General features: G+C 42.0%; 1 protein-coding gene across 1 annotated transcript in view; it reads right to left on the reverse strand.

The window, feature by feature from the left end:
- Positions 1-718: 718 nt before the first annotated feature.
- Positions 719-26,755, reverse strand: part of CPZ (carboxypeptidase Z) — a 62,989-nt gene continuing 36,952 nt past the window's right edge. The window contains exons 9-11 of the mRNA XM_069977359.1: positions 19,164-19,303; positions 5,311-5,410; positions 719-2,564 (exon numbers count right to left, since the gene is read on the reverse strand). Coding sequence (XP_069833460.1) covers positions 2,203-2,564; positions 5,311-5,410; positions 19,164-19,303 — 602 coding nt within the window. The 3' untranslated portion in view covers positions 719-2,202. The remainder of the gene's footprint in view (positions 2,565-5,310; positions 5,411-19,163; positions 19,304-26,755) is intronic.

Genomic DNA, 26,755 nt, shown 5'->3' on the forward strand with positions numbered 1-26,755 from the left:
TGAAGAATGAGGCCGTCGAGAAATGGTCTGGAGGCTCCACTGCAGTCTATTTTAGGGGGAAAAAAAATAAAAGAGCAATAAGTGTATTTAAAAAAACTGCAATTATTATTAGATGAATTATGCTATTTAAAGGGGATGGGTCAGGTTTTTGATTTTAGTGAATTTTTTTTAGATGTTAATTTGTCAGCAAGAAGTAATGTGTTTTTTCTTATTTTATTTTAAAATATTGTTCAGGTTTATTTTTTATTAAAAAAAAACAAACTTCCCAGGGGGCAGCCGTATTGGAGATAAATGCTTCTGTTCTGTATTGTCTATAGTGCAACAGTGTGTCTTATTGCAGCTGAGCTGAATTGGAGTCTATTGACAGAGACATGTCCTCCCCCACCCCCTACCCATAGACCAGGGACTCAGAGTCAAGCTGCATAAAGAACTTTGTCAGTATGTGTTGAGATATGATCCTGTCCTATCTAAGGGTGGCCAAACACTTTCAGCAGCGAGCAGCAGGGGCAGATTAACTTTACCATAGGCCCTGGGCTGTTCACCAAGCCTTCCCCCACCCCACCGTAACTATGGCAGCACTAACGAGGTGTTCCTACCCTCCCTTACTCCAGACTGGTCCCCCTATACCCTCTGCCCCTTAACAGACTGGTCATCCTGTATCCTCCTGCCCCCACCCCAGACTGGTCCCCCTGCCCCCCTTTCTTCACTGATTCTCCTCCCTGTCCCTTTTCCACCTACCTGTAGCTTTTGTATTCCTCCTCCATAGTGCACACTGTAAAGAACCTATGGTGACATCATAGTCACATGATAAGGTTCTTTAGTATGTTCTCTAATGTTACTGAATTGTGTCCTGGCTGCAGTTTTGCCCTGATTTGTGCAAAATTGCGGTAAAATGCAGTGACTTTTTTTTTTTACAAATTATGGCAGAACTGTAGCCAGGAGACAATACACCACTGAAAGTGTAAATCTTTTTGAGTGGCCAAGGACCCCCCAGGAGTTCAGGGCCCCGGGCTACCACCCAAAACGGCCCTTCAATAATCCACTACTGGCTAGCAGCTAAACATTTTCTCTTGACCCCATTAAACAGAGCTATTATCTGCCAATCGCGGCATATATTGCCCTGTGTAAAGGTCCCATACATTTTAGACTTTCACGGCAATATTGGGTCAATTGTGAGCATTCTGTGTATGGGGGTCTCCCCACCGTCCACCGACAGATGAAGTTGATGGAGATGGGGGTCGGGCATGATGGAAAATCACAACCTGACCCCTTTGTTTCGGGAAAGATAAGCTGCAGCAACAGCTTATCTCTGTGGCTTACTCCTCCCTACTCCCAAGAGAACATAGGAACACTCCTATGTATGGGGAGGACAGGAGCCGATCAGGAGAGATAACAGACAACCGAACAATCATTAAGCCATTAGTTAATTGTATGGTCAGCTTAATAAAGCCAGCAATCTGCCGTGGAGCAAGAAAACACTCCTGGGCTGATCATTTAGTTTAAACCTGCCAAAAAAATATTCCCACCTTGGCTATACACCTCCCTGATTAAAGAAAAGGGCTGCTCAAACATCTGTAATGATGTTAATGCAGCTTTGGCCACACAGCCTTCGAGCCACATTGCGGGCTCTTAATCTGGCAGATTGGTGCTCATTGGTGCTCCGACTTTGGGATACGGCCTTTAGGCATGAACATTTGGCCATTGGTCGATTCCCTGCCGACTCATAGAGAAAGCTTGTGGGTCCCGAAAATCCAAGCTAATGGTTCCACAATTATCTGAAGAAATATGATTGAAGAAATGTTTTTGAAAAAGCCTTCTATTCTGAGTCTAAATGCTATTATTTTTTAGGTTTCAGTAAAAAAAAATGTGTTCTTTTTAGAAACTTCTGCTTATGACTTCTTATCATCCAACTACAAATCAATTTGGTAATATTACAGTCAGTTTATTTCTACATTGTAGGCACTAGTCTTAAATTGCATCAATGTCATAAAAAATATACACATTTTATACAGGAAACAAGAAACATACAATAAAAAAAATTGCACATAGGCACAAAGAACAAACTAAAGTAGTGGCCATACAAAAAATAAAATAATGAATTCACCAAAGAGTTAAAAGTTGGGTAAAATGGAACCACCCTTGTGAAATAAAAAACATAGACACAAAGAAAAAAATTGCCCCTTACAGTTAGGATATGAATGGTTAGTTATTTTTCAGTAGCCATGATGGTCTGTTATGACCTAACATGCTAAAATATGACCACCACCAAGGCTTTTCTCTATCTTGGGACTGTTCATCTCCTTCGCCTTGTTCCCTTTGTCCCTGTCGAGCATGAGGATCATAAGAGTCTAGTGGGTCAAGTCGATCATAGATATCTTCTGGAATAAGTTTATCATATTTGCGAGGTTTTATCTCAACGCGGTTCAAAACAAAGTCAACCCGGCCAGGTTTAGTCAGTCTAGCTGGAAGAGTGATCTTCTTGGAGACTTTCGAGTAGCCGAAAGCTTCTGCGGACACCACATAGACACCTGGAATCAACAGTCGCCAGTAATCTCCGTCTTCAGCTTTAAAACAAACAAAGAGAAAAAAAAAATCTGTTGGCTAAGAGGATATAATCAATACTTATTATTATAAATAAATGATGAAACAGCATCTAGAAAAGCTCTCCCGGAGGAGGTCAGATAACAGTTGTAGGACAGAAAATTCACAGCTCATACAAAATGCACGTATGGAGATAAATTAGGATTATTTACAAAAACAACAGCGCAGCAAACAAAGAGATTGCTCAGGAAAAAGTCTAAGACCTGTATTCTCATTTTTTGCATTAAATAGATGGCCCCCATTTTCATGTGCCAGGACCTTTCATATGTTCCCAATAAAACCTTGACTGCATACCATCTTCTGCTGCAAATAACTGAACTGGAAGGAAAGTCAATCAGGTCGATCAAATGTTTTCTTCTATTAGGATTGCTCTTTTTGAGTTCATTAACCCCCCCCCCCAAAAAAAAAAAAAAAAAAAAAAAAAGACCCAAGCTGAACCCTGACAGAAATCTGAACCTAGCCTCAAAGCAATTATAATTTGATTTCATTTTTTATAAATTCACAATTTTGTGGAATTCACTGTACAGAGTAAACTTTATTTAACTGGTGCAAACAATTACAACAATAATTACGAAAATAGCATCATGGGGGGCACCAAGCAGACCCACTGAACCACCGATGATGTTTTTGTATGAAGCAAGCTTTGCTTCCTCCATACTTACCACCACACCAATAATGTAACTGAACATTATTGACGAAGGAGAGATCAAAGGACTTGTCTGGCACGACAAAGGATTAGTGTTGAGCAGACTTGCCAAGCTGTTTGGGTTTGGCAACATTCTCCAAACACAAATGCTCAACATTTGACTCCCGATGGCTAGAGATTTTAGATGCCTCCCTAGAGCTGCCAGGAAGACATGGTTACAACATATATCCATGTTTTCCAGAACTCCTTAAGACCCTATTCCACGGAACGATTATCGTTCATAAACTCGCTCCAACGACCGCTCGTTAACGATCACTAAATGATTTTTTTTAGTGAAAGATAACACATAACACATGTGGGAGCAGAACGATATATGTAGTGTAACAATTATTTTGCGGTTGTTACATGGTCGTTTAAAACATTCGCCGGGTGATCATGACCATACAACACACCTACTTTTTTAAAAAACTTTTTACGAACGACTGAAAGATTTCTAATTTTATGAACCGATTAGCGAATTATCTTTCAAAGACCAATGATTTTTTTTTTCCAACATGCTGAAAAACAATTTTGAACGACAATATAACGATTTCGCCTTTGTAGTTCGCTCATTTGCACCAATTCCACGAAGCGATTATCATTAACGACCGGTCGTTGGAGCGAGTTTATGAACGATAATTGTTCCGTGGAATAGGGCCTTTAGGGTGGCATCTAACTTCTCCAGAAATCGGAAATCAAATACTGTACCAATCATTCGGTTCTAGTGGTACCCAGTCTTGACTAAGCACTGTTCCTGCTTACGTATTGATAGGCAAGAAATGCTTATCTATCTAATAGTTGGTCATAGTGGTAAAACCCCTCAGCAAATGACTGTGGGGCTGACTAACCTATATATAAGCATTGAGCAGGGTGGGGTGGGTGACATCACTGCCCTGCAACTGCAGTGAATAGTAGAATAGAACTGAACAATCTTTTTTTACAGAAAATACTCAGTGTCCTCACCATAGCTGTGTTATGATGAGAAACAAAGACCTAAGGCTCCCTCAAGTCCTTTTTTTTTTTTTAAATCGGCCCCAAAACCCCCGGTATAAGGCATTTCCCCCCCAGTTTTGATGACCATGCAACTTGGGGGAAAATCCCCATCCCGGGTGATGGCCTGTCCGCTCAACCAACCAGTGACTGCAGCAGCGTTCCACCCCAGTCACTGACTGGTTGAGCGGCCAGTCAATCAACTGGGTTGTGACGGCAGTTCTGGTTGAGATCCCGGCGGGGGTCTCAGAGCAGCGATTCAACGCTGAAGAAGCGCAGGAAGAGGTGAGTTGAGATATTTTATTAAGTTCCTCCCCAAGACACCAAGACGTGTCCCATTATAGCTACAAACCTCATAGCACTCCTTCGTCATCTACATTAGTCTTCACAAGTGTAACCCATGTCCACAATAACTATAAGGACTGAAATATTTTTATGTCCAAATTGGTTCCATTAGGAAACTTTCATTTTTTATGTTAGTCATTTAACTTTTTTTTTTATTCTGTGATTCAAATAATTGAAAAATATTCCTTGGCATTTTATAAAGAATTTTATAAGTGAAATGTAATGGAATAGCCGTGGGTTTATAAAACCAACATTAATCAGAACAACAATAACACAAAGTTACAAACTCAGTTCTCTTCATCCAACATTAGACTTGCAAGAAACCGTAATATGAATCATGTGACAAAAAAAACATGTCTCTTATAGTACTAGAGGAAAACGGAAAAAAAATGGAAAATCTACTCTAGTCCAGTGATAATAAATAGGGATGAGTAAATTTACAGTACTTGCGAAGTGAAGGAGGGAGAAGTTACCAGGACTGGATCCAGCTTTTCCAGGAACCCGGAGATGAGTAGCTTGGATCAGCATGGGGTTCAAAGGCAGCCGGCTGACAAGCCGACCACTGAGCCTAGCGAAGTGCTTTACTTCACTAGTACTGTAAATTCGCTCATCCCTAATTATAATATCTTATTAGGATAAAAATTATAGAATAAATAATACAATTGCTTTAATCAGAATACTCTATATACCTGTGGTTATATCGTGACGAATGCCTTTAACTGAGATTCGAGCATTCTTGATTGGATTCCCATGTTCATCCTTCACTACTCCTTTAATACCACGGTGTACCTATTAATACAGTAAGAGGCTTATGTCAGGTTCATAATGATAACATATGGTATGAAAAATATTCCATGTCATTACTTAATTATGCATATTACAGAGATTATAAGGGATAATTTTATCCCTAGTGTACATCATGGATATAAAAAAAATAAATAATAATAATAAAAAGAATAATATATAATATAATCATAATATAGCATTCATATAATACCAATATTATACAGAAATCTCTGTACAGTTTAATTTGTATTAGTTCAAGTTATATACTTTATCTTAATCATTTGTAGACACTTAGCTATTTTTCTTTATTTTCATTTTTTTTCCCCCAACATTTTGCCAAGTATTATAAAATGTACTAATATAAAAGTAACAAAAAAGAGTTAGAAACTAATTCTACCAAAAGTATTTGAATACTTAAATAAAAAGAAATATAACTTTTAAGGCTATGTTCCCACTACGTACTGTTAAGCACAAACAACGGTCAGTGTTGTAAAACAACGGCCAGACATAATTAATTGTCATGATCATTAATTTCGGCCATTGTTGTAAAACATTGTAAAGCATTGTTTAGCTTTAAACAACAGCAGTTCACTAAAGAATGGCCATTGTTAGTACACAGTGGGAACATAGCCAAAGGCTATGTTCCCATACAGTAGGTTTGGTCAGTATTTTGCAACCAAAACCAGGAGTGGATTGAAAACACAGAAAGGCTATGCTCAAACAATGTTGAAATTGAGTGGATGGCCGTAATTTATTAGCAAATAATTGCTATTTTAAAATAGTGGTTGCAACCTACTCCTGGTTTTGGTCGCAAAACACTGACTAAAATACTGAGCAAAATTACTGTGCGGGAACATAGCCTAAATCTGCATTTGCTGTACTAAACGAAAGCCCAAAATGTGTCTGGTCATTAAGAGGTTAGCAGACCATGTATATAAAAAACCTGTCCACACTCCTGGCCTATCTGTTTTAGAAAATTCTTGGATTACCCATGAAATAACAATTCAGAAAAATATTTTCTTATAGCTCTGTGATGTGCCGTTCCTCTGTTTTTCCTACTAGAAATCTTTGACTCAATAACCAACTGGGTCACTACACTGTCTGGCACTGATTGGATGATTGGATAATGCCAAACAGTATAGAGACCCCCCCCCAATTGGTAACACCCAGTTGGTTATTAAGGCATACAATTCTAGTAAGAATAACAGAGGAACCGCACATCACAGAGCTATACAATGTTTTCCTGGTCATTGATGGAACATATTCAGATTGGGTTTTAGTTACTAGTGGGGTACCACAGGGGTCAGTGTTGGGTCCACTTCTTTTTAATATTTTTATTAATGATCTTGTTGAGGGGCTACAGAGTAGAATCTCCATTTTTGCAGATGATACTAAACTGGGTAAAGTAATCAGTACAGAGGAGGATAATATCATATTACAGAGGGATTTGGAGAAGCTAGAGGCTTGGGCGGTGAAATGGCAAATGAAGTTTAATGTGGATAAATGTAAGGTTATGCACTTTGGCCGTAGAAATAATAAATACAGTTATGTGCTAAATAATAAAACACTGGATAAAACTACTTCCGAAAAGTACCTGGGGGTATTGGTGGACAGTAAACTCAACTTTAGTGATCAGTGCCAGGCAGCAGCTGCCAAGGCTAATAAAATAATGGGGTGCATCAAAAGAGGTATAGATGCTAAAGATGAGAATATAGTTTTGCCTTTTTATAAATCACTGGTCAGACCACACATGGTATATACTGTGTACAGTTTTGGGCACCGGTATATAAGAAGGACACAACTGAACTGGAGCGGGTGCAGAGGAGGGCAACAAAGGTCATTAAGGGAATGGGTGGGTTACAGTACCAAGACAGGTTATCAAGTGTGGGGTTATTTACACTAGAAAAAAGACGTCTTAGGGGCGATCTGATCACAATGTACAAATATATGAATGGATAGTACAGAGATCTTTGTAGTGGTCTTTTTACTCCTAGGTCTGTAACCATGACAAGGGGGCATCCTCTATCTCTACAGGAAAGAAGATTTCACCATCAGCATCGACGGGGGTTCTTTACTGTACGAGCGGTAAGACTGTGGAACTCTCTGCCACATGATGTTGTCAAGGCTGATTCATTAAATAAGTTCAAGGGAGGCCTGGATGCTTTTCTTGAACAATATAATATTACAAGTTATAGGCATTAGATTTCCGGTGATACGTTGATCCAGGGATAATTCTGGTTGCCATTGGAGTCGGGTGGGTGGGGAGTTTTCTCTCCTTCCCTGGATCAACACAGTAGGGTTTCGCTAGGTTGAACCTGATGGACTCTTGTCTTCTTTCAACCTTATTTACTATGTTACTATGTTACTATGATGATATATCCACAGGATATGAAGCTTTGACTATTTGTGTATAGGAAGAGAACTATCAATCATGGCAAATGAGGTGTAAATCACCCCAATCCCCAATTATTAGAATAAAGGAGCCCATGCTTGTTCCCTGCTGCCTGTGGTTTGGGCAGCATGAAACTGATGACATGTTCCCATAGACAGCTGTCTGACTTAATTCACCAGGTTGACTGCAACCTCTGCACGTCTAATGGCTACAGTGAGATGATGACACCGTACACTGTGCCGAACATTTCTCTTCTGAGAAAAAACCTTTTAAAATGAGGACCTGAATTAATTTCATTGAGCCATTTAGTCTGCCAAATAAAGCACTAATTCCCGTCGTCTGCTCAGTGTACCCGGGATTATTGACTTTCGAACTGTGATCTCAGACACTTTATTTAAGTACTGCACTTTCCTAAACAAGCTTCTATAAAGACGTAAAATAATTACACAAAACCGTTTCATCTCAGGCTCCCGAGATAATCGATCCAGCAGGTATCTCAGGTCCTGAGAAGTGGATCTGTTGCACATCCATGTGTAATATTCTAGATTGGCCTTGGCAAATTTTAGCAATAGATAAAGTAATTGACTGAATATTATCGGAAGGATTTTTATCAGAGTCCTGTATTTTGCTCAGTGCCGTAGAAGGGCTAGACTTCCACTGTGTCTCCACTGCTTCAAATCTTTAATCTTGAAAGCTTTAATGTGTAATGTGTATGGATTTTACCCTGCCTTATTGGGTTCACCAAGACAAAGTTTCACTAGAGAGCTGTAAAATGGAATGGGCTTGGTGGTCTGAACTGTAGTACTTATGTTGTAATAAAACTGGCCACAAGGCACATTAATGTTCTGCACAGAGAGCCTCCAGTGCTCCAGCGAGGCCGCCATCCGTATCAATATCTTCACTGTTAGTTAAAGTAATGTGAAGACATAAAAACTCAACTCCAGTTAGTCAATAGAAAGTAACCCATCGCTGCTTGTGATAAACACAGAGAAGGTCACTGATGGAATGCTTAGGTTTGTCGAGATTAATCTTACTATAGGTGCAATATTCGGGCTGCAACACTAGTTTGATGTTGGGGAGTGGGATGAAAAATTTAGCTTCTTGTGTCTCTGAAAAAGGGGTAACACCAAAAAGAAGAAAGGAAGAAAGATCACAGACTGCTACTGTCATCCCTACCCCTGTGATCCAGAACTTTTCTTTATGTTACCACCAGTAGTGGTTTATAATAGGTCAGTTTTGGGCGGTAGTCCGGGGCCCTGAGCTCCAGGGGGGCCCATGGCCACCCAAACAGACTCATGCTTTCACTGGTTTATTATTTCCTGGCTACATTTCTGCCATGATTTGCAGAAAATTGCTGCTTCCTACATCAATTTTGCACAAATCAGGGCATTGTGACATTATCTATCCTGCACTATAAATACCACGCTAGTGCTGCCATAGTTACAGTGGGGTGAGGGCCCAGGCTTGGTGAACAGCCCAGGGCCTATGGTAAAGTTAATCCGCCCCTGGTTACCACCCCTCTTACCAATTACAAACTTTTGTTGTTATTGCTATAATATTACTACAAGGACTTTCCTTTATGTTTGTACCCATCTTACCTATCTCAAAGCCTTTTACTATCATCTCCCTCTGTTTCCAGTCTCTAATAACTAGAGCAAATGAGTCAGGAACTGTTCTTTATGTCATTTGTCCTGATCATAGAGGAAAGGTGCTAGCGCATTTATATGGACATTCCCTCCATTACTTTATTTTCCAAAAATGGCTACATTGCAATTTGCTGCCCACTGCCTGTTGTCTGCAGATTTCTGTCTCTAGTTCTGGGTAGCTGTTTCTTTTTGTGAATAGCAGTATTCCTACTGCTGTATATCTACAGTGCTTCAGTGTACCCCCCCCCCCCCTCTACTCCTTTACTTTTAGCTTCTACTTTAGCGCCAACAGATTCCGCAGCACTTTACAATTCTAATCACTATGTCATTTCATAGCAATATAGGGTTTAAAGTGTGCTCTGTTGATAGGTAACTAAAGGAGGAAGAAATTTTGTGTGTACTACTGGAAACAAAAACCAGCCCCCCCCCCCCCCCATCCTGGTCCCCGCCCCTAAACCAAATGAATGAGAGATAGCTGTGCACCATGGTGGAGCCATCAACTCTGAAGAGTTACCCTAAAAAAAACACGCAGGTTTTTAAAATATGTTGGAAAAAGAACAGGTACACTTTTAGAGGGTAGGAATATGAGTAGTTTACATCTAATAATCTCCCGAGCCTAACCAAACCACATCTGGACTGTAGAGGTTTTTGGCCAAAAAAAAAGACTGTGTGAACATTGCCTTAAAGGAGAAGGCAAAATTTTTTATTAATGTATTTTATTGCCCCCAAAAGTTATACAAATTACCAATATACAGTGGTACCTCGGTTCTCAAACTGCTTGGAACTCTATTTACTCTATTGGAAACTGTATTTTCAAGGAAAGTTTGCTTTGGTTCTTAAACTCTTGCTCAGTTCTCAAACATTTTTCGGGCACCCAGTCTTGAAGTACTCGGTATCTGAACGTTTTTGCGAGCGTGGTTGTATCTTGTGAGTTTAGCACTGGTGAGGCTTCACATACAGTACAGTACTGTATAAGACTGCTGGAGTGCATATACAGTACAGTAGTAGTACAGTCAGTGCACCACCATCTCCCCTCCTGTACTGTATAAGATTGCTGAAGTGCATATACAGTACAGTAGTAGTACAGTCAGTGCACCACCATCTCCCATCCTGTACTGTATAAGATTGCTGGAGTACATATACAGTACAGTAGTAGTACTGTCAGTGCACCACCATCTCCCATCCTGTACTGTATAAGATTGCTGGAGTGCATATACAGTACAGTAGTAGTACAGTCAGTCCACCACCATCTCCCACCCTGTACTGTATAAGACTGCTGGAGTGCATATACAGTACAGTAGTAGTACAGTCAGTGCACCACCATCTCCCACCCTGTACTGTATAAGACTGCTGGAGTGCATATACAGTACAGTAGTAGTACAGTCAGTGCACCACCATCTTCCATTATGTACTGTATAAGACTGCTGGAGTGCATATACAGTACAGTAGTAGTACAGTCAGTGCACCACCATCTCCCATCCTGTACTGTATAAGACTGCTGGAGTGTATATACAGTATAATAGTAGTACAGTCAGTGCACCACCATCTCCCATCCTGTACTGTATAAGATTGCTGGAGTGCATATACAGTACAGTAGTAGTACAGTCAGTGCACCACCATCTCCCATCTTGTACTGTATAAGACTGCTGGAGTGCATATACAGTACAGTAGTAGTACAGGCAGTGCACCACCATCTCCCATCCTGTACTGTATAAGACTGCTGGAGTGCATATACAGTACAGTAGTAGTACAGTCAGTACACCACCATCTCCCATCCTGTACTGTATAAGACTGCTGGAGTGTATATACAGTACAGTAGTAGTACAGTCAGTACACCACCATCTCCTATCCTGTACTGTATAAGACTGCTGGAGTGCATATACAGTACAGTAGTAGTACAGTCAGTGCACCACCATCTCCCATCCTGTACTGTATAGATTGCTGGAGTGCATATACAGTACAGTAGTAGTACAGTCAGTGCACCATCATCTCCCATCATTTACAGTGCTTGGTGGAGGAGGCACTATACAGTAAAGGATGAGTTAGTTCTGTAATGTCCTGTACAGCAGTGATTTTCAACCTTTTTTGAGCCGCGGCACACTTTTTATACTTAAAAAATCCCGGGGCACACCACCTACCAAAATGGCACAAAATGACACTAAAACATTACATATAATACATATAGTTAATAATATAGATTCTAAATGTATTTATACTCACTCAGTGTGAAACCTGGGCCTGTTTTCTTCTCCCCCTGCTTCTGTCCTGTGCTTCTCTTCACCATTCTTCTCCCCCCTGCTTCTCTCCTGTGCTTCTCTCCCCCCTGCTTCTCTCCTGTGCTTCTCTCCCCCCTGCTTCTCTCCTGTGCTTCTTTCCACCATACTTCTCCCCCCTGCTTCTCTCCTGTGCTTCTCTCCCCCATGCTTCTCTCCTGTGCTTCTCTCCCCCATGCTTCTCCCCCCTGCTTCTCTCCTGTGCTTCTCTCCCCCATGCTTCTCTCCTGTGCTTCTCTCCTGTGCTTCTGTCCACCATACTTCTCTCCTGTGCTTCTCTCCCCCATGCTTCTCTCCTGTGCTTCTCTCCCCCATGCTTCTCCCCCCTGCTTCTCTCCTGTGCTTCTCTCCCCCAAGCTTCTCTCCACGAAACTTCTTTCCCCCCTGCTTCTCTCCGCTGTTTCTCTCCCCCATCCCAAGGTTTCTCTCCCCCCCCCTTCCTCCTCACCTCCTCCGGGATGGTCGCCGCTGCTGTCCGCCCCACCTACTGGCTGCCCGTAGTGCCCGGACGTGCCCCTCCAATTAGCAGATACCGGAAGCGTGGTGCGCTGCGGCGGGCCGTAGCACACATGTTGATTGGATGCGTGCATCACGGCCCACTGCAGCGCACCACACAACCGCCCACATTATAATCCGCCACTGATCGCTGCGCATTGCCGGGGAACAAAACACAAGGGCACCATAGTTTGGGGAACTTTCCCCACGGCACACCCGACGATGTGTCGCGGCACACTAGTGTGCCACGGCACACTGGTTGAAAATCACTGCTGTACAGTATAGTGCTGTTCTGTAATGTATTGTATAGTATATAGTGCTGCTCTGTAATGTCCTGTACAGTATATAGTACTGTTCTGTAATGTCCTGTACAGTATAGTGCTGTTCTGTAATGTACTGTATAGTATAGTATAGTACTGTTCTGTAATGTCCTGTACAGTATAGTGCTGTTCTGTAATGTACTGTAAAGTATAGTGCTGTTCTGTAATGTCCTGTACAGTATAGTACTGTTCTGTAATGTCCTGTACAGTATAGTACTGTTCTGTAATGTCCTGTATAGTATAGTGCTGTTCTGTAATGTCCTGTACAGTATAGTGCTGCTCTGTAATGTCCTGTACAGTATATAGTGCTGTTCTGTAATGTCCTGTACAGTATATAGTGCTCCTCTGTAATGTCCTGTACAGTATATAGTGCTGTTCTGTAATGTACTGTATAGTATATAGTGCTGTTCTGTAATGTCCTGTACAGTATAGTGCTGTTCTGTAATGTACTGTACAGTATATAGTGCTGCTCTGTAATGTCCTGTACAGTATATAGTGCTGTTCTGTAATGTCCTGTACAGTATAGTGCTGTTCTGTAATGTACTGTATAGTATATTACTGTTCTGTAATGTACTGTACAGTATATAGTGCTGCTCTGTAATGTACTGTATAGTATAGTACTGTTCTGTAATGTCCTGTACAGTATATAGTGCTGTTCTGTAATGTCCTGTACAGTATATAGTGCTGCTCTGTAATGTACTGTACAGTATATAGTGCTGCTCTGTAATGTACAGTATAGTGCTGTTCTGTAATGTCCTGTACAGTATATAGTGCTGCTCTGTAATGTCCTGTACAGTATATAGTGCTGCTCTGTAATGTCCTGTACAGTATAGTGCTGTTCTGTAATGTCCTGTACAGTATAGTGCTGCTCTGTGATGTCCTGTACAGTATAGTGCTGTTCTGTAATGTCCTGTACAGTATAGTGCTGTTCTGTAATGTACTGTATAGTATATTACTGTTCTGTAATGTACTGTACAGTATATAGTGCTGCTCTGTAATGTCCTGTACAGTATAGAGCTGTTCTGTAATGTACTGTATAGTATAGTACTGTTCTGTAATGTCCTGTACAGTATATAGTGCTGTTCTGTAATGTACTGTATAGTATAGTGCTGTTCTGTAATGTCCTGTACAGTATAGTGCTGTTCTGTAATGTCCTGTATAGTATAGTGCTGTTCTGTAATGTCCTGTACAGTATATAGTGCTGTTCTGTGATGTCCTGTACAGTATAGTGCTGTTCTGTAATGTCCTGTACAGTATAGAGCTGTTCTGTAATGTACTGTATAGTATAGTGCTGTTCTGTAATGTCCTGTACAGTATATAGTGCTGTTCTGTAATGTACTGTATAGTATAGTACTGTTCTGTAATGTCCTGTACAGTATAGAGCTGTTCTGTAATGTACTGTATAGTATAGTGCTGTTCTGTAATGTCCTGTACAGTATAGAGCTGTTCTGTAATGTACTGTATAGTATAGTGCTGTTCTGTAATGTCCTGTACAGTATATAGTGCTGTTCTGTAATGTACTGTATAGTATAGTACTGTTCTGTAATGTCCTGTACAGTATAGAGCTGTTCTGTAATGTACTGTATAGTATAGTGCTGTTCTGTAATGTCCTGTACAGTATATAGTGCTGTTCTGTAATGTACTGTATAGTATAGTACTGCTCTGTAATGTCCTGTACAGTATAGTGCTGCTCTGTAATGTCCTGTACAGTATAGAGCTGTTCTGTAATGTCCTGTACAGTATAGTGCTGTTCTGTAATGTCCTGTACAGTATAGTGCTGTTCTGTAATTCACCTTTCACCAGTGGTGGCACTGCAGGAAAATGACAGATTACCAGTGATTGAGCAGGTATGACCGGTGGTAAACCACATCATTAGCCTATTATTTTGGGATCATTTTAATAAAAATGTATTCAGTAATTTTACCGATCCCTTTACACCACATCGATATAACTACAGCACGGAGCAGTTTTTCACCACTGTTCTAACCTTAGACTCAGCTAAACAATTCTAGCTCTATGGAAGCAGCACAATCTCACAAAAGTTTCCTTTAAGCGATTTCCCACACATCATATGTACTTCAAGGGGATTTTTGTAAAACAAAATGCACACACTGGGACACTGTATAAGTTATTCAGTTATTCATCGTTTTTCCTTGGCTATAGCAGGAACTTTACTTCTTCATGTAGAAGCTATCAATTACACATGCCTGCAGGTAAAAGCTTTAAATTCTGAGCTGTCCATCTTGCTTCCTCAGTACATCCATTCTCTTTTCCTCTATAAAGGAAATCATTAAGCTTCCTTTCGGCACAGTAAGCTTATATTCTCTGTGCTTAACCTGACTCTGGACCATTTATGTAACCAAACTACTCACGTGAGAGGAAATGCAAATCGACCGACTCGAACTAACGTCTGACTCGTGACCAGCCATGATCTATTCACCATGTGTTGTGCAGATTTTCAGAAACGGTTCCCCTGGAGTAACAACTCTAGTTACAATAATATAAAACATCACTTAACCTTTAACACCCTAACAAGAGATTTATAATAGATATAACATCCCCAGTAGCAGTTCATAATTACAGAATTAAATATGGCCGGTGGATCTGGGACAATGGTCGGTCATAATCATAAAACCTCAAACCATGTCTAGACTTCATGGAAGCAGTACGTAGGACGAATAAAAACCAAACAAGTAACCCGATCCAAGGACATCTCTGCTTACAATTAGACTTTACGGAGGTGTTTACCTTACTTGTAAAATTCAAATAACATGACAAATTAAAATAAAAAAATAAATAGAATAAAATTTGGACGAAACTCCAACACCAGATCACTTAATGGAGGGAAGCAAAGAACAATGAACTTTAACAACTGGCTTGGATTATAGAAGAAAAGTAAAGGTAACCTACACCAAAAACTGTGGATGCAAATTTTTTCAGGAAATTGTGCGCCTGTTACTCTTTTTATTAGACATTTTAACTAACCACATGGATCCCAACATGTTACATGACTAGAATAATAAAGAAGGAGAAAGCCAAGGTTTGGTTTGTGGGATGATTTGTATGTACCTCAGTTTTTTAGAGAGTATAAAGCAAAAAAAAAAAAAAAGCATAAAAAGATATTAATGTAACCATAAAGTCATAATAATAAAATATTTTAAAACTTTCAAAGTAGACAGATAATAATAATAATAATAATAATAATAATAATAATAATAATAATAAATGTTTTCAACTTTTTAGCACTAATTTTGGAACCAATTTAAATGCTAGTAATGCTTTTTCACAATGCATTAAAAATATTCAACCATTTACTTGATGGAGGCCAAGTAAGTGTCATATTGACCTCTGTTTGGACAGTATACATTAGAGTTTATACTCTCTATGGTGTAGTACAGCAGACTGCATTATTACAAGAGGCATCCAGAAAAAAATTAAAGTGTACCGCATGGCATGTTCTGCCCTCATGGTAGGTACACCACTGTGCATGACATGATGATAGGGGGTTGCAAAAATGGCAGTTGTGACCAGGCCCCTATGCCAGGAACCTCACCACATTAATATGGATTCTGTAATGCACAGTAACCTTAGCCAGAAAAATCTAGCGCCTGGAGAGGTAAATAACCACTTGACCCTAGATCAATTAACCCTTTTCCTGCCCTACATCAGGAATCCTTACATTAACCCCCATGGTTCCTTCCATTTAGCCTTTGCTCTCCTAGACTACTAAGGATATTGTAACTACCTCCTCACTGCCTTAGACCACCAGAGGTACTGGAACTAGACCCTCTTCAGTTCCTCTACTTATCCTACCTCACTGTCCACTAGGGATAGTGACATTAAAGAAGCAGTTCACAAAAAAAAGAAATTTGCTGGCATGTATACTCACGTAAGCTGATCGTTGTCCCGCGACGCAGCTTCGTTCCCGTCCCGCTTTGCCGTTCAAATCCGACGCGCGCTCACATCCACCGGCGCTGTGACTCCTCTTCTCTGCCTTGTAAAGTGAACGCCGGGAGTCACGCACTTCCATAGAGAATGCATGGAAGCGAGTGACTTCCGGCCTATAATGACAGGTCAGAGAAGGAGACTTACAGCGCTGGCGGATGTGAGCATGTGCCGGATTTTAACAACAAAGCGGGACGGGAATGAAGCTGCGCCGCGGGACATCGATCAGCTTAAGGGAGTATATATGCCAGCGGCTACCTGGGGGGGGGGGGGATGGCAGGGGGCAACATTTTTTTTTGTGTGAACTGCTTCTTTAATCCATTCACTGCAATGGACTGCTGAGGGTCTTTAAATTATCTTCCCACAGACGTTCACTGCCACAATCTGCCAGGATTGCTGTCACTAAATTCTATACTACTTATAGTGCAACCCCTCATAACTGTGCATAACTATTTTTATTGCTTCAATGTATTGAAAGTGGAGACTAAAGCACTCTGTAAATAGTCTTGTGCACTATCCCAGAACCAAAGCCCCGCATTGGGGAACACAGCCATCCACACAAAACAAGCAGGTACCTGTGTGCTGGACCAGCGACAATACCATCTGTATCTGAGCTAACACAACCACGAACTGTACATTTTTCCCACCAAAGTGGACGAACATCTGTCTGACCACCTAAGCTATTGTTGCCCTGAAGATAAGTGCCCTGAAGATAACTGCCCTAGCTCAGGATATAAAAGTGGGGGAGCTCCCTTTATTCAATCGGGACTGTATCCAGTATTTTATTGCTACACTGTTATTATTTCAAAAGCTTGTCCACAGAGGCGCAGGAAAGCCAAGAAAAAGCCCACCAACGTTGCAGCGCCACCCCCAGGTGGAACCAAAGAGCATGGGACTATTTCCAGGGGGATCCCTGAAGGTGATGCACACTTCTGCTCCCGTGACTGGTGCGGTCATCTTGGAAAAGGCCGGCGCCCATGGACTTACACTGAGCCCAGTGTTGCTGCCTACCGGAAGTGCCGGAGCGGCCATCTTGCCGGAACCTGCTCCAGAGGACGACACTGTCCCAATGTCTTTGCTACTAAAATTTACTGAGTCTATGTTCTCCCGTCTTATGGCGTCATAAGCACAAAAAGGGAGAAGAGTTCATGAACACCCTAAACCACGCTGAGAACACGTCTAAAAAGTTCAGGGCAGTATCCTGAAACACAAGAGGAACTAGCCTGGATAGGACAAAGCAACCAAAAGAGGTCTACGTATCCTTCTCACAGCGCAGGTAACTAAGAAGGCCCGGAAGCTTAGCTACAACCAGATAACCACGACCCTAATAGGATGGGTAGCTCGACACTGTAGGGCACAAGGTGGTCAGACATAGTCTAAAAACAGGTACAAGTACAAGTATTTCTTCAAAGTTCCGGCAGAGTACATTGTTATGCTGGGTTGGGGCACCTACGACAAACTCTTTTTCTCTACTCCACTCAATTCTATAAGCACCGCTACAACTACCTCTCTTCTTCTCTATTCCTCCTCAAGCACAAACAAGTTTACACACTAAAGTCTGTATTAAAGATTTATCTGCTGGTGAAAGTGTATTGTACTACCGAAGAACTGTACAGTAAAACTGTTCTATTTTTACAACACTGGGACTCTTTCATACTTTGTACCCACCAGCAGCCATACACACCATACGCACACCTTGGGTCATTTTTCCCCTTTTCTGAGGGTGGTGGTAGTCCGGGTAGGACAATTGCCACTCAGGACTTCCGTGACAAGAGCCCAAGGGACCTGAACAAGCCCGGCAGGTTACCGACCATTGGGGAACACAGCCAGCCACACAAAACAAGCAGGTACCAACAACACACCTGTGCTGGACAAGCACTGGCGTTACAACAATACCATCTTTGGTTGAGCTGACACAACCACCAGTAATAACATAACCTGCTATCGCTTTGCAGAATTAAGCGAATTAACAGCGCGATTCACAGCAAATCTAGCCGGACTTGCTTCTTTTATCTCTAGCAATAATACATGCTGCCTTTTATTCTGATGTGTGAACATACCCTATGTGTACATCAGATGATTAGCTGAAGCCTTTTTCTTACATCCATATGTCTGATGAAAACAAAGAAGAATGCAGGACCATAGGGGTGTGCGCTCCATGCAAAATTCTATCGCCCCCTGGGAACTTTTACACCAAAATACCGCAAAATGTATTCTGGCCAGATTATTCTGTCTTTCCATGTAGTGGCGACTTAATGAATGACTACATTGAAGGAACTGAATGGGAAAATGTGTTATACTTTTCAGTGTATGGAAGGCCCTGTCTAAAATGTGATGCTGTTTGGAAAAAGATGAAAAAGAATCCCCCATTGGTGCAAAGGAATGTACAATTGGCAGAATCCGAGCTGTGGAAAAGAATAATGACACAGGTTATATCTGGAATTTGTTTCCATTAAATACTCTTTGGCCTGCCCCAGAACATGGGCCCATACCTCAAATATCAATGAGGAGTGTTGTCCGTGAGCGGAGCAGGCTGAGACTTCCTCTCCAGCTGATAAACGTCTTCAATAGCCCCCCTGCCCCCCCTCCTTCTGCTCCCTGTCTATTCTCATTCACTAATAGTGAGACTTGACATCGAAGTGAAATATTTTGTCATAATTCTGCATGTGAAGCGCGGCACTGTACCATTTCAATTAAGCTCAGCAGAGATTCTTTATTGTCTTGCCAGGCAGGATACAGTTCGTCCTCGGTTGGGAACTTCTCACATCCCAGCTCCAGGGTCAGCTCAAAACAATTTGTGTGGAGATAACTGAAGTCTGACATTCCTAGAAAAGAATTTCATATCATCATACAGGAGTGAGGACACACCATTTCTGGTTATGGAGAATGTGAGAGAAGACAATAATGGTGAACATTTACTATTAAAGGGAACCTGTCACCCCCCGTGTCGAGATGACAGGCTCCCGACCCCCCGTTAGAGCCCCATATACTTACCTAATCCCGCCGGGTCCCGCTTCTGGAGGTGGTCGGGTGACGGAGATCTCAGCCGCTGCAGCCCGGCGCGCGCGCTAGGAGATGAGTCCAACACCCATAGAGAATGACGGGAGAGTCCAGCGCTCTGTCATTCTCTATGAGCGTTGGACTCATCTCTCAGCACGCGCGCCGGGCTGCAGCGGCTGAGATCTCAGTCACTCGACCACCTCCAGAAGCGGGACCCGGCGGGATTAGGTAAGTATATGGGGCTCTAACGGGGGGTCGGGAGCCTGTCACCCCGGCACGGGGGGTGACAGGTTCCCTTTAAAGAGTCACTGTCGTGAAATGTTTTTTTTTGCAGAAATCAATAGTACAGGCGATTTTAAGAAACTTTGTCATTGGGTTTATTAGCCGAAAAATGAATTTTATCATGAAAAAGCAGTTTGAAGCGCTTCCCCCTGTCTTCATGGTTCTCCTATGGAGAGAGCTAAATAAAAGACCAAAACAGGGCAACAAAGAGTTAATCTACAAATACCTAACCCAGTATCTCCTCTGACAGTCAGCACTGACCTCTCTGAGCTCTGATTACAGCTGTCACCCAGCTCCATGCCTGTAATCCCTTTGTTCTTGGCTTTCTGCTGCTGTCTAACTCCCTTCTTCCTCCCCCCCCCTCCCCTCTCTATAGGAACAGACAGAGTGTGACTCATGAAACAAGTCACAATTTTCAGATTTTTTTGCAGTGGATGGAAAAGAGGAGGGAGGGGGGGACCTGGGAAAAGGCGCAAATAATGGCATATTTGGCTAATAAACCCAATTACAAAGTTTCTTAAAATCGCCTGGACTATTGATTTCTGCAAAAAAAATAAAAAATAAAAAATACGAAAGTGACTCTTGAAATTTGGACTGGGAAAAAAAAAACTTTAAAGAAAACTTTTGAAATGTCATGCAGGCGTGCCAAAACTTTTGATTGGATGGGGTTGTCTGAGTGCTGAGACCCCCACTGACCATCAGATGAGCAGCTGTGCTCTTCACTCCCCACCATAGCACACAATCCAACTCATTGCAGGGCATGGGCTCCATTTATATTGAATGTACCACTAGATACATCACATGTTTTTTACATGAACAGATCAGTGCTGGCAGGGGGATGCTGATGCTGGGGTCCTTTTTTGAACTGCCACGTGGTTCCTGTGCTAGGCGCCAGTCTATTCCCAAGCACCGGCCCGGCATGAAACTCTCTGTGACGTGGCTCCAATAGAATCAATGGAGCAATTTCACAGAGGGGAGGGGAGATCGTCACATTGGGGGCAGGCAGACCCTCCTTCAGTGCTTCATGCCTGGCCAGTGCTCGGGAATAGACCAGTGCCGTGAGCAGGAACTGGGCTGTGGTTCAAAAAAAGCACTGCGTAAACGGTAACCGGCATCTGGTCTTTTCATGTAAAAAGAAACAAAGCGATGGACCCAGTGGTACATTCGCTTTAAATGGAACCCATGCCCTGCAATGAGTTGGATTGAGAGTAGGGATGGTCCAAAACTGCCGAGGTTCGGGTTCGTATGAACCCGAACGCTTAGCATCAGATTCCCGCTGTCTGCCCGCTCCGTGCAGTGGGTGGATACAGCGGGAGGACCGCCTGGAAAACTGGGATACAGTCTATGGCTATGGCTGTATCCCAGTTTTCCAGGCGGTCCTCCCGCTGTATCCACCCTCTCCACGGAGAGGGCAGAAAGCGGGAATCATTGCCGAGAGTTCGGGTTCGTACAAACCCGAACCGAACTCAGTTCGGACCATCCCTAATTGAGAGCTGAGCTAGGGAGTGATGTGTGTGCTGCATGCTTCTCACAGCTACATATAGAGATTGGTTGATGCATCAGCACTAAGATCACAAACATGTGACATGTTAAAAGTTCTTTTGAAATTACAACAACGTTAAAGAACACAACCACACCCTCATGCCGCTTGCATTTGCAATGCAATTGTCTTTGTACGCAATTTTTTCGGATCCACGGTATATGAAGTTGATTTTAAAAAAAGGGGAACGGATCCACCTTAATTTGCAGACTTTGCGGAGGTTAACTCTTCAAATTACGAACACTTCCATTGACTTCTATTGGTGAATTTGTGGATTCCGGATTACAGCCAAATCACAGATCCATGGCCTAGCATGTGGTGTCAAACTTTAGGACCTCCAGCTGTTGCAAAACTACAATTTCCATCATGGGAGGAGTAGTTTTGCAACTGATGAAGGGCCAAAGTTTCCCCATGACTGAGTTAGGTGATAGTCTAAGGTTGGGTTTACATATTACAGGCAGTCCGGCATCCTTCTTTTGATGACAACAGATGCCACAACTGATGTAAAAAATGCAACTGTTGTCAGCAGTTGTTCTCTCCTTTTTTCCATTACCTATAAGGGCCGTAAAGAAGAACATGCTTTCCGCCGTCTGGCCTGTACAGTGATTCGGTGTCCCAATTGAAGCACCAAATGCTTTGAACGGTTCCATTCAAATGAACGGGATCAGTTCAAAGATCTGTTTTCCTCTGGCACATTGTTACTGGGCCTGATGAAAAAGCTGCCGGATCAGCAGATAAATGTAAACCCAGCCTAAGATGTCTTGCAAGATGAACCAAATGTAGCACACAGCATGTACAGTACCGCTAATAAATATTCAGTATTTTTAGACTGTCTGGTCTAAGTTTACACTGTTAAGTATTAGGATTAGTAAATCTGCCTCAATGTGTCACAGATGGGATAAAGAGTTATTTTTTGATAAACCTTTCAAACATCTCAATCTAAAAGAAAACTTGGTTGGGAAATGATGCTATTTGTAAACGTAAGGCAGAGAATAAGTGAAGCCACTTGTCAGGATTGCCTGGATTAATTTAGCATCTGAGAGGAACGAGAACACAGTGAAATATAAACACGTCTCAAGACAAATTTGAGGGATTTGGGTCATTTTAAAGTCGGAAATCTGCAACTCATATGATCAACAATGGATGTGCTGAGCTGTTACTAAGGACATGGCAGGGACTGCATTATATATAACTATGAGGTCACAGAATGAGTATGACTGGGTCAGCATAATAGAGTATTTCAAGAGTTGGGGTGGGATAAAATAGGGGGTGGGGCAGTGTCCCAATGTGAACTGGCACAATAAACACAATAAATGTGTTACCAAACAGAGCCAACAGAGTCCTTGGGCAAAAGAACCTTTAATCCAAGTGGTGCCACTGGCCCTTTAAATTTGACACCCCCCCTTTGTTGTTTGTGTCTGTCCCCATTTAGTATGCATTTCTTTATGTTCCTTTGGTCTTATGTGATCCCCATCCTATTGGTTGACCCTCTGTGCTTCTGTGCCAGGTCTCTGGCTGATGTCCCTACTGCCAAAGGGAGACAAAGTTAAAGTAAGGGGGGGAAGGGGAATACTATGCAACAAAACAGAGTGCGGAAGGACCACAGACTTGTCTAGCTGTACTGGGTGCTAAGACCGGCCTTGTTGGTTGATGTTATACCTGTTTATTCTCTCTTTTTTTTAGAATTTCTTTTCTTTAAAAAGGACCTGTGACATCCCCTGACGTATTTGTTATATGAAATACTTATATTCCCAATGACATAACAATTCTTATTGCTCCTTCTTGTGCTGTTCTTCTGTTATTCTAGAAATGTATGACTAAATAGCCAATTGGGTGTTACCAGTTGGGGGCACGTCTCTACATAGGTTGAGACTATCCAATTAAGGCTGACTGTGCCAGACTGTGTAGAGACACGTCCCCAAATGAAAACACCCATTTGGCTATTTATTTATTCATACCTTTCCATTAGGTATAACTGAGGAAGGCACATCACAGAATCTTCACAATTGTTGCGTCATGAAGAATTAAATTCAATAAAACAGACAGACTGATACAATAGGGATAGAGTGCATTACAGTCTTAGGCTATGTTTACACTATGTAAGTCTCCGGACGTAGCTCGTTCCGTGAATAAGCGGCCGGAGACTTACGTAGTTTGCGTACAATGGAAATAAAAAAATAAAAACAAACCAGACCATTGTTTGAGGACAAAAATGCCGTAACTTACGCCCATAGCGTTACATGCGGTCCCATACGTAGTGGTGATTTCTTCATTTTGCAAGCTTTTTGTGCCTATCCAAAAGGTTCTGTGGGGTGTCCGGGCCTAGGCGAAGATTTCCTAGTAAAAGACCGCTGTCAGATCGCTACGTAGGGTGCTCGGGAAGCGTAAGTAGACTACGGGCGTAAGTTCGCGGTCCGTACGTAGCCGGCCGCAACCTGCGTAAATTTCTGGCCGGAGTTTAACACGTATGTATCCGGATGCGGCCGGACATATACGTAGTGTGAACATAGCCTTAGGCTGGGTTCACACACAGTATATTTGAGGTAGTATTTGGTCCTCATAGCAACCAAAACCAGGAGTGGATTGAAAACACAGAAAGGCTCTGTTCACACAATGTTGAAATTGAGTGGATGGCCGTCATTTAATGGCAAATATTTGCTGTTATCTTAAAACAACGGCTGTTATATTGAAATAATGGCAGTTATTTACTGTTATATGGCGGCCATCCACTCAATTTCACCATTGTGTGGACAGATCCTTTCTGTGTTTTTAATCCACTCCTGGTTTTGGTTGCAATATGAGGACCACAATACTGACTGAAATATACGTAGTGTGAACCCAGCCTTATTGCGTGTTCGTATCCATGGAGACCCAAACTTCAAAATTAAGAGAGGAAATCTCCACTGATCCGGCACTGGGCCGCCATGACAGGTACACTTTAACAAGTTATGTTATTAGTTCTTGCTTCTATCCTCTATAATTTTACCAGAGCTATTTTATATGCACATGCAACAATATAGATAATGTTTTCTGTATCCAGATAACCCCTTTAACAAGCCATCAAACAGGACCACAAAAAATATTTATCATCTGGGTTGGGGCTACAATGTCAGCCCCATAGACTCTGAATAAGGTAGCAGTATGCATTGTGGATCACCCTCTATTCACACCCTTGTTTTAGTGATTTTCAGGGGTCCCAGTAGTTGAACTTAAATTATCCTTTATTTATCAGCTATGGAGATGTGATTCATGTTTCTTTATGGAAAACCAGTTTTAACCCTGCTTTTTCGTTTTTTCCTCCTTGTGCTTGAAAGGCCATAGCACTTGCATTTTTTCACCTAGAAACCCACATGAGCCCTTATTTTTTGCGCCACTAATTGTACTTTGCAATGACAGGCTGAATTTTTTCATACAGTACACTGCGAAACCAGAAAAAAAATTCAATGTGTGGTGAAATTGAAAAAAAACCCCCCGCATTTCTGTTATTTGGAGAGTATTTTTTTTACGCCATTCGCCCTGACTTGTTACATACTGTATGTTCCTCAAGTCATTATGATTACAACGATATGTAACATGTATAACTTTTATATTATGTGATGGCTTGTAAAAAATTCAAACCATTGTTAACAAATATACTGTATGTTCCTTAAAATCGCTCCATTCCCATGCTTATAACGCTTTTATCCTTTGGTCTATGGGGCTGTATGAGGTGTCATTTTTTGCGCCATGATGTGTTCTTTCTATCGGTACCTTGATTGCGCATATGCAACTTTTTGATCGCTTTTTATTACAATTTTTCTGGATTTGATGCGACCAAAAATGTGCTATTGTTCACTTTGGGATTTTTTTGCGCTTGCACCGTTTACCGCGCGAGATCAGGAATGTGATTAATTAATATTTTGGGTGATTATGCACGCGGCGATACCAAACATGTTTATTGTTTTTTTTTTATTTATAACATAGGAAAAGGGGGGTGATTCAAACTTTTATTAGGGGAGGGGGCTTTTTATTATTAATGACACTTTTTTTTTACTTTTACACTTATACTAGAAGCCCTTATGGGGGACTTCTAGTATAAGTACACTGATCTCTCATACAGATCTATGCTGCATAGAAATACAGCATAGATCGATGAGATAGGCACTCGATTGCTTCCGGCTGCTGCAGCCGGAAGCAACCAAATGCTGAGTCGGGATCAGCGACATTACGTCGCAGACCCCGGCCGGGTGAAGACACAGGGATCGCTCCGGGGGGGGGGGACCTCCGCCACTAGACACCAGGGAACGTCTGCATAAGGTAATCGGATGCAGCGGCCCCGCTCTTAACACCTGTGGGTGGCCCTGGACGCCTATGGGTTAATGGGTATTCAGGCTTAGAAAAACATGTCTGCCTTCTTCCAGAAGCAGCACGATTCCTAGTTAGGGTGTGGGGTTTGCTGCTCAGTTCCACTAACGTAAAATGAGCTGAATTGTAACACCACACACAACCTGAGGACAGGGGTGGCACTGTTTTTGTACGAAAGTAGCTGTGTTCTTTCCTAATTCTGTACAACCCCTTTAGGTTCCACCAACAACAGTAATAGTTTTTTTCTGCATTGAACAAAGACCATAGATCGCTCACTAAAGGGTAATCCAGGACAGCTGTCCCAGATTCCCCGGTGAGCGAGTGCTCCTATCATGTATAAGTGCATTTGAAAATACACCTGAAAACTGTTAGATGTTGGCCTACCCCTACAGGCTGCCACTTCTGACCCCCACAGAAGGGCCATTTACATGGGCCGATTATTGGGCAAGATTGTTGCTAGAAACACTTCTGCGGTCAATAATCATCCAGTGTAAAAGTGATAGCGATCAGTCCAGGACCAAGCAAAAAATTATTGGCTGATCATCTGTTTAGAACCTGCTTTAAAAACGTATCTTTATCAGCCACACATCTCTTTGTTTAAAGAGAGTTTGTGCAGCCAAGAAAGCCAATAAATGGAAACTGACAGCACAGATATGTATGTAGGATATACTGTATATATAATATATATAGAATTTGTATATATCCCTGCTTTCAGTTTCCAGATCACTAGCAGTCTATAATTACCACGTTGCTTGTGATCCAACATTTGGTTCTCTGGTCATCCAACAGCTGGTGTGACTTTAGGCCGCCGAGTCCTCCAGGATGATTGACAGCTGGAGGAGGCGGGGCCTCAAGATACAGGCGGCATCCAGAAGACTGTAAAAGCCAGCTGCTGGTCACAAGCAGCTTGGTACGTATAGACTGCTAGTGATCTGGAAACTGACAGTACATATACATATATGTACCCATGCTGTCAGGATTGTTTGTGCAGCCCGGTCCCTTTGTTTTTTTTGTCCCGCGTAAAAGTACTGCAAATGAGCGCCCATCTCACTGATCTACGCTTGTTTGTGTGTCCTGTGACTGACAAGTCTTCATATCTAAAAGGACCCTT

Source organism: Dendropsophus ebraccatus, chromosome 7 (genome assembly GCF_027789765.1).
Source record: "Dendropsophus ebraccatus isolate aDenEbr1 chromosome 7, aDenEbr1.pat, whole genome shotgun sequence".
Classification (NCBI taxonomy): domain Eukaryota; kingdom Metazoa; phylum Chordata; class Amphibia; order Anura; family Hylidae; genus Dendropsophus; species Dendropsophus ebraccatus.